General features: G+C 43.3%; 1 protein-coding gene across 1 annotated transcript; it reads left to right on the plus strand.

Annotated features, from left to right (window-relative positions):
• The first annotated feature begins 1,458 nt into the window (after window positions 1–1,458).
• Window positions 1,459–12,075, plus strand: LOC106857875 (3 beta-hydroxysteroid dehydrogenase/Delta 5-->4-isomerase-like). Its single transcript, XM_014884226.2, has 3 exons — window positions 1,459–1,806; window positions 6,577–6,741; window positions 10,601–12,075. Exons 1-3 carry the CDS (start codon window positions 1,653–1,655, stop codon window positions 11,413–11,415), a joined length of 1,134 nt encoding a protein of 377 aa, XP_014739712.1. The 5' UTR covers window positions 1,459–1,652; the 3' UTR covers window positions 11,416–12,075.
• Window positions 12,076–16,977: the final 4,902 nt, after the last annotated feature.

Genomic DNA, 16,977 nt, shown 5'->3' on the forward strand with positions numbered 1-16,977 from the left:
CGGATTGTGAAAAGCCAAGGAAAGAAGCACTGATAACAAATTTTTTAAAGCTTTGTTGGGGTGAGGAACAGATTTTCAAGGATGATGGGATTGAAACAGTTGCCAAAGCTTTGTCATCTGTGTCAGCTAGAAACCTTTCTCCTTCAACAGCAATGGTTTTTCTTTCCTCCTGTCACATGCAAGCCCAGTTTTGCTCTAAAAAAGTAACAGTGTGGGGATGCTTCTTCTGCAACTTTTCTCTAGGGCTCTCTTTAATGAGTGAACAAAACCCATGATAAAATAAAATTTAAAAAAAAAGGAGCTTAGCAGTCAGTGGCATGAATGGATCATTAAAGATCCATTCCAGCTATGCCCCAAATCAGGGATCCCTTTTCCAGTGATTTCAGCCTAATTAATTGTGTTGCTGGACTTCTTTGTAACCTCCTTTTTGCTCAAGGCAGCTCCCTATTTATCATCCTGCTTCAGCAGGGTTGTCAGCCTATCCTTGTGTGTGAGAGAGAGAAAATACAGCTGCAAGCAGCGTGCCTTGACTGGATGCAGGAGGGCAGTGCTGGCATCAGGAGTTTCAGGCTAATGCCCTGCCCTGGTCTCACACTACAAAACAGTTTTGCTAGAATTGGCGTGAAACTCCAGGGAAAAACACCTGGGCATTTTCCCTGCATGTTGGAGATGTAAAGCAGTAATGACGCAGATCACTGCAGAGGCACAAACAGCCTTACTTTAAATAGGTACTCTTGCACAAGACATTTCCAGGGGTGAATCTTTCCCCCCTGCAGCTTGAATTTAACTTTGATGGTACATTAAACAATTTCATCACTTCAAATGCCTGTAGCATACTGAACAAACACAAAATCCCCAGGGTTAGTTTCTGATCTTGCACAGAGTGAGAAACCCACGTTATAATAGGGGAGCCCAGTATCCAGAAAATATACAGCAGTGGAGTCCACTTCTCAAACTCCTCTAAATAGCTTGTCCTGCTATTTACATTTAATTTAAATGCTCTTTACCTTCAATACTGGCACAATATTGGCACTGTAGTATACAAGCAAGTGCAGCTGGACAGAATTATAAACATGAGGGTTTATTATCTGGGAATTTAGGGATGCAGGACGACATCTAGGCTCAGACCTCACTGCATCCAGAGCCTTCCTCTTCGGTGGGAGTGGTGTGGAAGCATCACATTCTTTTGCAGCAAAGGAGGCACTCAAGAGGGAGGGGAGCAAAATGACCGAGGTGGTGCCCTGCAGGATATAAATACAGGCAAATCTCCCCCACAGTCTTCTGAGTGCTTGAGAGGTGGAACTGAGACTCGAGGCAGACTTTTGCAGGGTTTGTTTGGCATTGAAGTTGATTTTGAGCATTTGCAGATTTGCTAATTGAGTTGATTTGCAATTATTTATAAGAATGTTTTCTTTGCATGGAAAAAAGTATGTAGACTACTTCTGAATAGGAATAGCTAGCAAAAGTAAGACACGCTTAAAAAATTGTTTGATGTAGGGATTAAAGTTTGTTTTCCAGAAGTCTTTCCTTTTGGTAACACCCTTTGATTTGTAAAGCCTCCAGTGGTTGATGTCATATGTTCATTCCCTCAGGCAGGAGGAGAACCAAGCTAAAGAGACAGCGAGTTCACCGCTGAGGAACAACCCAGAGCAATGTCCCTGGCTGGGGTAAGCTGCCTGGTGACCGGAGCAGGAGGATTTCTTGGCCAGAGGATCGTGCGCTTGCTGCTGGAAGAAGAGGAGGCGCTGGCTGAGATCCGGCTGCTGGACAAAGCCTTCAGTGATGAGGCGCTCAGAAGATTTGAAAGTAAGTGCCATTTCATGAGGACTGTGTGCTGCAGCTGTAGGTGCTGTTGTCCCACATGAGTAGCTTGGAAGCCTTTACCTCTCATCCCATCTAGCCTTGCAGATAGAGGTTTTATCTCAAGGAAGCCTTGCTTTATCCCTCCCTCTCCCTCCATCACAGAAATCAGATGTAAAACGTGAAAACAAGAGTTTTTTGTCAGCCCCTGAGGCTTCTATATACTCTTCATGCAGTAAATAGGCTGTCTTCAAGCCGACTTGAAGACAAACAAAACTCACAGAGCAAAATCAGTGCAAAATTAGTGCAAAAATCTCTCTGTTCTTGGGGGAAAGGAAAATTCAAGCGTTGCTATATTGGGTGGGAGGGCAGAGATATCAGAGCATGCTGTGCTGGTCTCTGGTATGCCAGACAGTGAAGGCAGTAACAAAGTTGTGGGTGCAAATTCTAATGGTTTTCTTCAACCTGTGATTACTTTGATTAATAGTGATTGTCTGACTGAGAGCTGTGGTGAGGTACTTTTAAAACTGCTTTTGTTAATAACATTATTGCAGTTTCCTGTTCAAGCAAATGCTAAACAGAAAAGACAGAACCATTTGCAAAGTGCAAGGCAGAACTCTGGCTTCTTGAATGGATTGGAGACAGTGCAATTGAGTGATGTTCCCAGTGTCAGAAACAGTCTGTGGCAGGGAAAGCAGCTCAGAGTGTTTTATTTTAAATGTCCTATTTATTGAGATACTGAGCACATCTATAAAAAGGCACATTGGGTGCCTAAATTCAGTCAGAGTTGTAAGTCCTTACATTACATTTACTTAACAATAACTTCCTCCATCACATCTTGACTGCAAGACTCCTCTTCCTCTATGCAGAAACTATATGGGAGCCCTTAAGGAATATCTCCGTGTGATTTGCTGAAGAGCCTCAATCACTCTATAGAGCATTAAAGTGTCATCAATGAATAGCAACAGTTCACAATAAACCAAGTACAAATTGCACAAGCCTTTATCATGATTTTACACAACTCAAACTTCTTCTCCATTAAATCTAACTCAGCATTTCACTGAGGATGCCCCTGAGCCTTGCAGCAGCCCTTCCTGCTCTGGTTTCCAGAGAATTTCCACAGAAACAAGCCCAAAACCTGCAGCTACAGTAGAGGCTGAAGCAGCAGGAATGTACGTGGTTTAGCACTCATAGAGCAGTGCAGAGGCATCTACACTGCTTTGGGCCAGGAGAGCTTTGTGGGTATAATGGAGCATCCTGGGGAGTGAAAACAATTTGTGTGGGCACAGTCTTGGCTGAGCTGCAGCAAATGTTTTGATGTTTTATTTTTTTTGTTAATAGGCAAGCCCTATGCCCTCTTTCCTTATCCTCCCTTCTTCCTCCACGGAGCACTTGCAATACACCCTCTCTCCTATTCTTTTAACATTCCTTCTGCCTATGTGAGCAGCACAGGTGGGAGGGAAAAATCAGTTACCAAAGCCTTTTCTTCCCCATAAACAGCTAGTAGGGACCATAGGCTGACATTCCAAAAGTGTTTAAACAGATTTGAACCCCTGCACTTTGACTGGCAGCTCCTCTGTCTGTATCAGCCCTTGTGTCTACATCTCTTCTAGTGTCCTGCCAGTCCCTGTGCTCAGGACTACTCAAAATATTTGCCTGCCATTCTCTTTTAAGCCCTCTACCACAGTGACTCCTATTCCAAGTGCGGGGCTGCTACAAAACCTGTGGGTGGGACTGGAGTTTTCTGACCTGCATTATTTTTCCTGTAGGATTTTTTTCTTGCTAGCAGATATTATCTGGATTTCTGGAACAGTCAGGACCAGAGCTGAGTGAGTTTTTTCCTCACTAGCAAAGGGAGCACCTTGCACTTGCAATATCTTTGCAGAGTCAGGGCTGTGGGTAGCAAGACAGAGAAGTATGTGCAAGTCACAGGTCTTTGTGCCAGAAGGCACTCAGGGACATTCCTCTTTCATCCAAGCGACTTTCCTGCTGAGAGCTTGACCATCACACTCAGTCTGCGTAGGACAGTGGCATTTGGGATCTTCCACAGTTCCAGGGAGTCTGGGATGATCCAATGTTGAGTCCTGTGAATTGGAGTCTACCCAGTTACATTGTGTGGTTGAGAATGGATGTCATGGTACTTTGGTGCCCTGGGTTTCTTACCTCCCATCTCCATTTCAAATTAATCTTTCTGCCTTTTCTGTGCTTCCACTTACACAATTATTTTTTTATTATTCACTATTGCAATGGCACTTCTGGAGAAATCAAAACTCCTATGTTGTTCTCAAGTTTAGGGCAAATAGTCTGACTGTACTGCTGAGTCAAAAACTGCTCACAACAGGACACTGAATTTTATAGAGAAATCATTGAATTTTCAAGCAAAAACTACCCCATAGCAAGCACGGAGTTTATTTACAACTCAGAGGACACAGAAACCACTGGTGAAGAAGAACAAACTTTCCCAGCAAGTAGGTACTTTGTCATAATCACTTTATGCAAAAATGGAGAGCTGATTTGAATTTATACTGTTCCTCCCCCTCTGACGTACCCACGTGTTCTTTTAATGCTCGGGCAATGGTTTGTGTAGATGGAAATCAAGTTTCTTTCTGCTGGCCATCTCAGACTGAAACCACTGTCTGTCAGTGATTTCTTTCCTCTTGTTTTTTCCAAGCTCGCCTGTAGTTTTTCTCTTCACCCAGAGCAAAACAAGATCAATCTGCTGATTCCTGACATGCAGTTGATGCTGCTAAAAGTGAGCAAGGCCCATATTGTACTTACCATGGCAACTTCTGCTGGATAAAACGGGATAGAGGAGCAGATTTCCTGACTCATATCACACATGCACAAACTGCAAGCACAAACAAGGCACAAAGAACCTAGACAGCAGATTTCTTGTGATCAGCTTTAAAAGGGACAGGTTTCTTCTGTACTTTTCCCGAAAGCTTTGATTTGCATGTGCAAAACTTCCATTTTCCTAACCCTTTCCCGGTCACTGTGATAACTTTGATGGGGTCACATGTCAGATTTTATGTTGTGAAATCTATTTGTCTGTTCTTGGGATTATTACAATCCCACAAAGCCTTATTCATGGAGAACATCAGCTTAAGGGCAGTACAAAAAAGACTAATATTTATTAGATTAAATCTAACTACCAGGTGCTTAACAAAAAGCCCAGCCCCAGTCTGATGCTTTTGCAACCATGCAAGTAGAGGTCAGAGTGAAGCTTCTGGAGATGGAGTCCGAGGAAATGAATGCAGTCTGTAAAATAACAGCAGAAGAGAGCAGTGACTGTGCTGGGAGGGCAGAAACTCTAGATTTAGTAACAACAGTTTTGCAAATGTTTCACAAATCTTAAATCTCAGATCAACTGTCTGTGGTGGAAATAAAAATGTCCCTTAAGGCTGTTGCATCAGAATAATTGTTAAATTGATACAGGGTTACATTCTTAGTGTGCTATAAAGAAATTGAGATAAAACCATTTTAAAATATATTCCCACTCAGTTCCAGATCCAACAGCTGTCTCTCTCAGTGTTTCATATTAAAGTCATGGGATGAAATACTGTGTGCTTTGGAGCTGGTGACAAAGCACTAGGATACACAAGATTTCCGTCATGGCTGAAGATAAAAGCTGTACAAATTAATCAGGTTCTTCTCTTATCTAAAAGGGGCATTTGATTATGCTGGAAGAAGACAGAGGCTCTGCCTGTGCTGCAGGGTCCCTGCCCAGTAGCTGTGCCTGGGGAGCCATCTAGTGCAGCCACAGCAGAGGCTCCCAGAGGACTTGCTGCAATGGCATCAGCTCCTTACAAGTCATGCTGAGAAAGTCCCCTCCTCTCCCGTGGCGTGGCTGGAGCCAGGCCAGCTGCTTTCCCTGGAGAGCAGCATTGCCTTGGACTGCACATTTTTCCAAGCAATCTGGTGCTGGCTCATGTTTGTGTAGCTCTGGGCTGCAGAAAGAATCCTTCTGCCCAGCACAGCTTAGGGAAGGATGGCTCTGAGACCTAGAGCTCCTCTGGGGTCACACACTGCAGATGCTATGGAGGAAGAGGGCTTAAAAAGCAGGGTTTAATCAAGCCGGGCTGAGGTAGCTCAGGAGAACAGTCTTGAGAGTTCAGATATGAACCAGAAAGATGTTCAGGCTAGAAATGACGCCACAGCACAGACACTGAAATGGAGCCAGAGCAGGAGTTGGAAGAGGCACTGTAAGTCCTGGCCAAGGTACAAGAAAAAGACGTCAGAATTGTATGTAATTTATTAGAAGAGCTGCAATACAGGCAAGGTAAAGGAGAAGAAAGTAGGTATAAACACATATCTGAGCTCACATGAGCTGGGTGGAGAGACATCATTCATCAGCTTGGAGACAGGAACATGCAGTGCCTGTTCAGCACACTTGGGTTAACACATCTATAGCCAGCCAGGCACCAGAACATGCACAGCTGAAGCTACTCCTCTGTGAACTTTAACACAGTCACAACTCAAGGAAGCTTGCTAGCAGTGGAAAAGATTTCTCCTTAAAAAATAAAATAGAAAGAAACATGTTGAATATTGGCTCCAGGTCTATGGTAGGTAATGCAAAATAAACTTCTATAGCACTGCAGTTAGCATTTGACAAGAGAGTCCTGGAGAAATGCCTTCTATTTCCACAGCCTTAAAATATCCCTGCTGTTCCTGGACAGTCAGCACCTGCCAGGCAGGATCAACCCTTCACCACTCCTTCCAGTGCTCTTCTTAGGGTGCCTGCAAAGTCTTGTGCTCTGTTTTCTGCTGCCCCCACAGACTTCAAGGGTAAGACAGAGGTGAAAATCCTGGAAGGGGACATCCGAGATGTGACATTCCTGCACCATGCCTGCCAGGGGGTCTCCCTCGTCATCCACACGGCTTCCCTCATTGACACCCTGGGCCTCATCGAGAAGAAGCTGCTCTGGGAAGTCAATGTAACAGGTGAGCAGGTGAAGCACCTCTCTCAAACCCACATCTCTGTCCTGATCTCCGTCTGCTCAGGAAAGGGAGCACCTGACCCGTGTTTGTTTTGAGCCAGGTTAACTGCGTCGTTCTGCATCTTGCACAGACATACCTAGGGGTGCAAATCTCATGTCTGTGCAGGCCCAAGAAGTTCTGGGCCTCTCCACACCGAGTCTTCCACTTCAGGGCAGTGCAGGATCACTCATTCTTGTCAACACTTACATATGCTCTCGCTGAGATCTGCACAGACTCTGCCTTGAATGATGATAGTCATAAGCCCACGCTCAGTGGAACTTTCTGAGAGCAATTCCCCTCTGAAATCCTAATCCTCACGTCAGAAATTGGTTCTTAATCTCCCACCCCACATGGCATCCCTGCTGTGTACATTTTTCAAATTTTACAAATACTGCAGACTCTGGGTGCAGTTACAGAAATGTTGCACTGATAACATCCCAGAGCCTGTGGCTCTCTCCTTTTTCTCCTTTTCCTTCCTTTGCCATTAAGTCTGCGTTTGCAAGAAGGCAATTGAGAGGAACAAGTGCTCTCCCACTTTGAGCTTATAATTTAAAATTCCCCAACAAACTCAGAGCTACGGGAGGGAGGTGTTTCAGTGACTCAGTGATAGGATTTCCCCTTCCACTAAGGAACCCCCATTCTTCATGAAGGGAGAATGTTTAGACTTAAGAATGGCCCACCTAGCATCACCTACCAGGAAGTTTAAATGTAGTTCCTAAAAGCACAGCTTCACCCCCTGTCTGTGATGCCAAAACCCTCAGAGCCATTCAGAGAACTGGTACTGCCTAACCTGCATGCACACTGGCCTCCCTGGCTACATTGCTTCAAAAACTTGGGGGAGATTTGGGGAAGATGTTCTTATTTACACAAACAGCTTTCCCAGTTCTTTGTTCCTCTCTGCCACAGACACAGGGCTTCTTCACAGAAAAATAAGGAACATACCTGTACAGGCATCACTTTCACAAATATTGGCTGCTCACCAGTGTTCAGAGGAAGAGAGAATTCTTGGCAGCCAAGCTGTTTCTTACATGTACCTTAAAAACAGTGGGATAGCATTTTAGTTGTTTTAGCATGGCTCATTGCCTGTACCATTAGCTTCCAGACCTTTTCATTTCTGCTCAGTCAAAGCCACAAATTGTCAGTGATCAAAACATGATTCCCAGTGGGCAGCCTCTTAGGCCCCTGTCAGGAGGGAAGAGCAGAAAGGCAAGTTCCTGGAAACCTGCGCATTGCGTAATAGGAAAATATACGTGGTTGGTAGTTCAGAAAGAGGATTTGTAAAGCTCTGTCTCCATGACTATACTCCTGCTACAATCTGGTTTTTAACAGCAGAATGTACTGCTTAAACACATTTTTCTAAGAGGAAAAATAAAACCAATAACAACAACAACAAAAAATCAAACAACTATTAAAATGTCCCAAACCCAGAAAGCTCTTTAGCTCTGACTCCCCAGTACTCACTCCCCTGCCAGCAGTGTCTGCCTAAAACAGCCCACTGGGCAGTGAGGATTAGCTGATAACATTTGCTAGAATGAAATACCATCCACAGTCCTGCCCCCAGGGCCAAATGGCCATAAGGTCAGTCAGTGAATACTGCTGTTCTCTCTTCTCTGTTTCCTTCCGTTTCCATTCTGGTGCTCTTCTGGTTTTCTGACCAGCCAGGGCACTGCTATGTACTCCATAGGCTGGCAGGATGAAAGTTTTGTTTCTCCTAGAAAACAGAACTCATGCAATATAAATGCTTCAATAACCAGATGTGGATGCTCACGAACCAGGACAGAAGTGAACAAGTTAAACTTGCCGTGATGTGGGGCTTTCCTCCATTGCCATACAATATCTCAGAGCAAAAATATCCTTTTAGGAAGGAAGGGAAGAAAATTTAGAAGGATGGGAATTGAGAAAGTAATTAATTATAATCTAAACAAAATACCTTCTGTGAACCAGATCCTCAGCCAGAAGGGCAAGCGAATCATGGGGACCCACTCACTAAAAAAAGCATGAAATACAGTAATAATTTACTTTATTACATGCTATATGAAAGAGACTCAGATTCCCATTACTGTAGCAATCTTTAAACTTTTGCATACAATTCTGATTTGCAAATAAACCACATTTTATTTGAGTGAAATTCATCTTGAACAGATACCAACTGTCAAGATAATTTTGTTTGCTTTTTCTAAAACTTGCTATCTCATTTGATTTCATCAAGACCTTCTGCATTTGATTACTTTCCCTTATTTTCTAAACAGTATTGACAGCAGGAATTAAGCTATTATTTTTAAAATAATATAATAAATTAATTTTTTTCCAGATGACCCTGGCTTGAATGTCATCTAAACAGGGTGACTTGCATGAAATAATTTTTCCCATTAATTTATTCCTGTCTGCATAATGTTTTTTCAGTGCACTTCCTTAATGTTTCTGAAAGCTTTGCTTTCAGATTTGCTTTCCAGATTTGCTTTCCATTTGCTTCAATTTCTTTCTTTTTCTTGTTCAAGCTTGAAAAGAGGAATGTTGGTGGCCTAACAATATTCAGTTCAATAATTCTTCCTATTTTTCACTCATTAATGAGTCCATATTTTGCTGCCAATATTCCTGGCTCTTCTGAACCTCTGTAATTCATTATATTAGTTTCAGTCACACTAGTCTGGTCTGCATTGTCCTGCCTTTAGTTGTTGCTGTAATAGACTGAGCAGACTTGGAAGATCTTTAATGTGTCTCACTGCTGGTGTTTGATTTTATCCACTCGATTTTAGGCTACACTCTTCTGATATCATATCAGTCATTTTAGTTTAATGTTCCTTTGCCAAAGATGTTTCCAAACATCTTTGAGCTGTGTCTTCTCTTCTGAAGTCATTGGCCTTTTTACACTTAATTTCTCTCATTACACCATGCACAAAAAACAAGGCAATTTCTGCTTCAAAACTGGGAAGAAAAATAAGATTCTAATTGCATCCATAACAACACAACTTATTAAAGTATTTATTTCCCCCTTCAGTGTGCTTTCCTCAATTAACTTTCTTGGCTGTTTAAAAGACTTTGAACAGCTGACCTCTGCTGCCCCCGATGAAAGCATTAAAGGATTTTAAATGTAAGAAATCCTGTACTACTGCATGGAAAAGCCAGAATATGCCAGAAAAGGAGGCATACATACACAAGCCTCTCTTTTCTCATTGCACTTTGTGATCTTTGAGTACATGTTATTGTGCCTTGCTTCACCATTCCCCTCTTTAAGACCTTCTCTTTAGTCAATTGAATACTGGATAGATTTGCCCTGGGTGTGAGTGCACCAATTTTGGAGCAAACCTTCAGGTCCCATACTAATTCTGTCCCTTCTTAGCAAGCCACCCTAGAGCATCCTTAAGCCTGAAAAATATGGGTTTCACCATAGAACATGGATGATACCTAAGGAGAGGGGCAGCTTCTGTAGGTTCTCTGCCTTAAGCCAAGTCAATCCAATCAAGAGGCAAAAGTCCCTGAATCTGAAGAGGCAAAAATCCCCTGAATGCTAAGTTAAGGAAGGCAAAAATTTGATTCTTGGCATAAAAAACACCTCACAACGTACAATTAGGACCAAATATTCAGCCTTGTTCAACTCTGGAAGGTGCACTGATACTACTTATGTACAGATTCAGAGCAGGTTCAGTGTCATTGAATATACTTCCTTGCTCAGGACAGGATTCTTCCAGCTGCAGGGAGGGAGATCTGGCTAAGCTCAGGCCAGATCAGACCAGAGATGATGTTTCTGATCTGAAACCTCCACTTTTTCCTGATTAGGGGGCCCTAGACTGCCTTTCATGTTTTTGTTTTTTTTTTTCTGAAGGTACTCAGTTGCTGCTGGAGGCATGTGTCCGCTGTAACGTCCAGCACTTCATATACACCAGTACCATAGAGGTGACAGGCCCAAACTGCAAGGGTGACCCCATTTTCAATGGTGACGAAGATACAGCTTATGAGAGCACGTCCAAATTTCCTTATGCCCAAAGCAAGAGGCAGGCAGAGGATTCTGTGCTGAAAGCAGATGGCCAGGTGCTGAAGGATGGTGGCACGCTGATGACCTGTGCCCTGAGATCCATGTACATTTTTGGGGAAGGCTGCCCGTTTCTCCAAGGCCATCTGGATAAGTGCCTGTTGAACAAGAACGTCTACCTGCGCTTCTCCAGAAAGGAGGCTCTGGTGAACCCTGTGTACGTGGGGAACATCGCCTGGGCACACGTGCAGGCAGCCAAAGCCCTCCGAGCCCCCCAGAAAGCCAAGCACGTCAGGGGCAAGTTCTACTACATCTCAGATGACACTCCACACATGAGCTACGCTGATCTGAATTACGAGCTCACCAAGGACCTGGGGTTTGGAATTGAGCCCCAGCTCCCCATGCCTTTGACAGTGCTCTATTACTTCTCACTGCTGCTGGAGATTGTGAGCTTCTTGCTGAGGCCCTTGGTCAGGTACGTCCCCTCCACCAACCGGCACCTGGTCACGCTGCTGAACACCCCCTTCACCTTCTCTTATAGAAAAGCACAGCAGGATTTTGGCTACGTGCCCCGCTACTCATGGGAAGAGGCCAAGCAGGGCACTGGTGAGTGGATTGCCTCCGTGATCCCCCAGAGAAGGCTGTACTTGCAAAGCAGCACTGCCTAAGCCTGAAGAAGAGCTGAAACCCAGCTAAGAAAGTAGGGCCTTGAGCCAGAGGAGAGCTGGGTGAGCAGCAGCAGCAGCAAACAACAAAGCATTTAAATGAATTCTTTGTGTAAGAGTCCACTGAAACTCCTCACCCCCAACCTCAGAATAAACAAAAGTGAAATGTTAATTTGTTTGCTGAGTACAGTCTGATGAAGGTAACTGTACTGCATAGTCCACACCCACTCCTACATCTCTGCAGCACAAAGACTTATTTTAGTAAGACTCCACACAATGCATGCTGTGAACACTTCAGCCCTTATTTCACTCCACACCACCTCCAAGGCTTTTGTAAAACACAACTTGTCCTAGAAGTATGATTACACTTTATGAATGTGCACACTCAGCTTGTCACACACTCCAGTTTGTCAACCTCACCAAACTGGAAGCAGGCAGAAGCCACCTGATGGCAAAAGCTGTAACAAATCTTGTTCACTTTTTCAAGAGCGTTGTGCATTTCATGTTCACCTGATAGTCAAACTTTGAGCACTGTAAGCATGGTGAAATCAAAAGTACATAGGCATACATGTGCTGCCCTGGTGCTTCTCTGATGGCCACATGAGCTTCTGCAGAATGTGTAAGTGGACTTGTGGGCAAAAATACAGATATTGTCTGAACAAACAGATGTGATCCAGTGTTTGTTTCTTAAACATACATCTCACATGCTGAAAACAACTCTAAAATATGGGAATTTCTCTGTTCTATTATGGATGATGTGAACAGAAACATTTTACCTGACACAGTACTAATGTAAGTGAGTCATATTTTCAGGAGTGCTGACAGCTTGAAGTCTGTGCTGAGTTTAATTATTCAGTGCCCTAGACATTAGATAGCTTTCTTCTTCTCCATCCCCTTCCATGGACACTGTTCCTCTTCCCTCCCCTGCACACTCTTATTTTATTTATTCTACTCTCTGCACACTCTTAGAAAAGCAAAAATGTGTTTAACACAGTAACACCCATAATTTTCCTAGGCTAATGATATTTCATCCTAGTGCTCAGTGAATGCCAAGCAATGAGTGCAGCCACAGCTGCTCTGTCACTGAAGTAAGAGTAGGAAGGGCAATCCAGGCACAGGGAAATTAGAGCAGGAAAGAAAGAGGGAGAACAACAGCAGCAAAACTGCTATTTAATAGTGGGAGACACTTCACACATCAAAGGGCTGAGATATTAAAACATATACCAGAAAACTGGGACATCTTTCCACAGGTTTAACAGAGGTCCTAAAACATCCACAGATGCTGCCAGACAGAATAAAGGACAATTTTTCTTCCACAGTTCAGTGACTTTTTTCCCAAGTGCAAGCTCCCATTGCCAGAGCTTTCTTTGCCATTTTTGCCTTCACAGGAAGATAGTGGGATCTTTTCATCTCTCCGAGAGCCTTGCTCCCAACAGTCAGATTTCCTAGTGCCAAACTCCTCCTTTGTTGAAATTCCTCCCTATGTCTTGCTACCACATCCCTTCCTTCAATCCCCATGACAAGCCACTCCTGCTTACAGGAAGCTTATTCCCCAATTCTGTCCCTCCCTGAGCACCCTTGGGTTGGCATCTGTGATGTCTTTTGCTTCAGGCGGCTGCCTAAAATAGTGGAGTGCCTGCAATGAAACATCCTGGGAGCCCAAGGGAGTGGCTACCTGAAACATTTATCCTGCTGCTCAGAGGCACCAGGGGTGCTGTTACCCAGTAACAAACACAAGGCAATAAGGATATTCCAAGGATATCAAGAGGGAGAACGGGCAGACTTACTGCAGAGGGTTGGTTTTCTACAAGTTTGTACTCCAGTCTACTTTGCAGTAGCTTGTTTCTGTGTAGGGACACATATTGAGAAAGCAAGAAATTACAACCTGAAAAATATTCCAGGCTGGAGCTTTTCAGCTCTGTTCCCAGCCGATAAGCTGGTCCAGCTCAAGGCTAGGGAGAATTTCTCCCAGGGTGATAATTTGGTCAAAATAAAAAGGAATTAATAGCAAAGATAGAACACCTGTTGTGGTGTGTGACCAGGCCCTGGGAATGGGGTGTCTTCTCGCTGAATCAATCATCTTTTTTCTGCTCTTGGAATTGCGAGTCATGCTATAAAACCAAGTGTGTTTCTGAATAAACTTGTCTCTTTCTTCCTGTCATGAAAGACGACCATGTAGCTGTGCATCTTATTTCCACCACACTTAAAGGGTTAAAACCCCTTTCCATGGCTACATTTCTGTACTCTTGACAGGTTAGCAAAATGGCTACAAAATGTACTTGATCAGGACGAGCTTTATTGTTTTTACATCAGCTGACCAGGACCATTCTTCTGATTTAATCAGTTTGTCTGGTGATCAATGAAGCAAACTATTGGTTATCAATGAAGCTCCACTATCAACAGGATCCCAGTCAGTAAGAGGATCTTTACTTCTGTATAAACAATGGAAAAGGAAAAAATGTCAAAACATTAAGGCTGCTTTGCTGGAAAGGTGTTTATTTACTTTTCAGACATACAGAAAAGGAAGAAATAGCAAATATATATCAGTGATACTTACATGCTATAGGCAAGTTAATGACTTCTGTTTCCAGCAGGTATAAAACCTATGTTTAAAAAGACTGCCATTTCCTGTTAAATATTTTGTCACTGGAGAGGAGCAGAGTTTTGCTTGCTAAAAGTGTCCGGTAACTATAATAATGACAATTTTGAATAGATTTAGGAATAAGGAAGAAGCTCCAGAGAAACAGAAGCAAAAGTGGCTATCATGTCAATATCAGAAATCCATGACTGGAATTGGTATCATTAATATAGGATACAATCAGTGGAGGACAGTTGGATAGTTAATGCCAATGAGCATGTTTTTGTGAAAAATCCATTTTATCAGACAAGCATGATTCTGAGTGCATTGCAGACTTCACATAACGATAAAATTTTTTTTACATTATAAAGTTAAATGAATTAATACAGACTAAATGATAAAATCATAAATTAATGTTAACTTTCTCAACTACCATGTTTAAAATTGTATTTTTTTAAGCTTTGGCTCAATTCAGAGGCTTTGTGCAGAATAAAAATGTGAAAAGTTATGTACAGCCGCTGTTACGTAGGAAGCCAAAACTAACAATTGTTTATTCACCTGAAAAATCTGTCACTTATACAGGTAGATATAATAAGTTATAGTGGCTGTAAAGCTAATTTAGGAAGTGGAAATACAGTCAGGTACATTCCAGAAGAACAATTTCACCACTCCTGTCATGACCTCTGTAGTCCCATGTAATACTCTTCTCCCTCCTGGAAAGCTCTCCATCTGCATCTCCATCTCCGTTCAAAAACCACTGGATAACTGGAATTCGTGTATGGCTGTGCAATGGATTTCTTACTCAGACCAATTATTTGTATTTCTAGACATTCCTCGTTCACATAACTAAACCTGTCTCATTTCTTAAATAAGATGTATCTCTCCAGTGCTGGCAGCAAGCACTGAATATTAAGTAGTTAAGGACTAATCTGCAAAAGGGAAAAGAACATTAATCAAAAATAAAGATTTATTAAATCTCCAGCTTGATCCTATAACAGGTGCCTCTCAATATGCTTAACATGCATTGTGGAAGACCATTGAGATGGAGAAAGATTGAGATTTTTTGCTGCCTAAAATGTGGAAACACAACCTAGAAAGTTAAAAGGAAACAAAATACATGTGGGCAAAAACTGCTTTGAAGGTACTGATAGACTTGGTAATCATCTCATCCTTTCATTTTTTGTAAAAAGAAAATAAATTACAGGAATGAAGCATCTTCAGCTTCTATATTTTCTTTTTCAAATATTCTTGCACCTCAAAATTTTCAATGTGGTGATTTAATCAGAAGCCAGGTATATATTTTTCTGATAACCCCACATGCAATTTTAGTTATATATTTAGGTTTAATTTATCTAGACCAAAAGCACACTGGATTTTTCACATGCACTTAGGCTTTCTACAAGTTTTATTTGCAAGTGCTGATGACATAAGTAATGCTGCACACTCACCACTAAGTCCAAGAACGTTCACTTTCAATGGGGGGGGTCCTTTTGGTCCAACTTGGAATTAATATCTCTTGTCTACAGGGCTCTTGAAATAAACTCTGGCACACAGGTATTGCTCCAGCAATGGTCTCGCTGCCCAGCCACGAGGAATAATCAAGTGATGAAAACTGTTTGATCCCGATCATGGCACGGTAGGTTCTGCCTGTAAAAAGCGGTTGAGGTGGTCGTTCTGCAGCGTTCCACTTTTCCTGCCTCTCTAGGAACTTTCCCTCAGCCCCTTTAAACGTACTGGCAATGTATTTACAGAAAAGAAGTAGTTACTTTTACAATGGTCTCATTTAAATTGAACTCTCTGTTCCTGGTATTGCTATAAACGAGGGAAAGGAACCGGGACAACGCCACAGCAGGAGCTGGATCGCCTCTTGCAACAAGTTCTGTGATTTACTGCAAACTGACTGGGTCTTCCTGCAGGATACAGATCCCAGCTGGAATCTCCTGCCCGTCTGTGCCTCGTCTTGGGCTGTGGGAACCCCCGGCAGCTCTGGAAGCCAAGCTGGGCATCACGGTGCTGGTGGCAGAGGGCAAAGCTCCCTGATTTACTGGAAAGGCGGGTGGGAAGTGGCCACGGACACATCTGGGGGAGGTCCTAGAATAAGGACCAGATCCGTACTCGGATCTCGCCATCCTTTCGCAGGGAAAGGTGTTTTGGGCGAGGGATGTCCCGGAACTGCCGCTGGGTGGGGTGAGTGCAGTGTAAACCTGGGACTTTCCCTGCGTCTTCCCTCCCCGCAGCTCTTGGGCGAGGACACTCGCGGGCAGAGCGGGATCGGAGCCCAGGATCAGGACTCGCTCCTCGGTGGCATCTTTTTCTTGGAAAGGGAGGAGTGTATGATGAGCAGCTCGGTAGGACTGAGATGCTTCGCTTCACACAGTTTAGATCTGCTGGCTCTGTTGGTCCGTGCCTCTTACTGCCACAAGATGGTGTGTCTTCAGCGATGGTTTCCCCTCACTCGCTCTGCAAAGCCCAGCTTAATATTCCGACTGCGGAGTTTCTGTCTTCACAAAATCTGCACTTCTGTCACAAAAATCACAGTGCAAGGTTGCTGGTGCTGCTGGGTACGAGGGATCCAGACAAACAGAGACAAAGGATCAACCTCGATGCATCACAGAAGTTAGGTATTCATCCCACCTCCTTTCCTGCTAACATTCTTGGGTGTTTTGCAACCCAAGACAACTCCTCTTACAAGTCAAAATTTCAAAATGTCGCTTTAACGGAATGACTTGATGCATGTATTTCAAGAAAAAGTCTCAAGTTCGTCCTCTGAACACTGCCCCAGTGGGAGTGATGCCACGCTTAGCTGTGACAACACAAGAAACACAGCACAGCTGAGATAGTGTCGGGAAGAAGCTTCCAAAACAAGAGTGTCACTGTCTAACTTTTTGTTCCTGTCTGAGAACAAGTTGGTTAATACATTGGAAGTCTGCTGGTTCTCTGTACAAGCAGATAAGTAGCACAGGATTAAAAAATCCCTCGAGTTTTTC

This window comes from Sturnus vulgaris, chromosome 2 (genome assembly GCF_052056855.1).
Source record: "Sturnus vulgaris isolate bStuVul1 chromosome 2, bStuVul1.hap1, whole genome shotgun sequence".
Classification (NCBI taxonomy): Eukaryota; Metazoa; Chordata; class Aves; order Passeriformes; family Sturnidae; genus Sturnus; species Sturnus vulgaris.

Excerpts from the sequence above, each read along its gene's own strand:
- LOC106857875 (XM_014884226.2), top strand. The coding sequence starts at position 1,653 with ATGTCCCTGGCTGGGGTAAGCTGCCTGGTGACCGGAGCAGGAGGATTT. Across the intron at positions 1,807-6,576 it reads GGCGCTCAGAAGATTTGAAA|ACTTCAAGGGTAAGACAGAG; the intron begins GTAAGTGCCATT and ends CTGCCCCCACAG. Across the intron at positions 6,742-10,600 it reads CTGGGAAGTCAATGTAACAG|GTACTCAGTTGCTGCTGGAG; the intron begins GTGAGCAGGTGA and ends TTTTTTCTGAAG.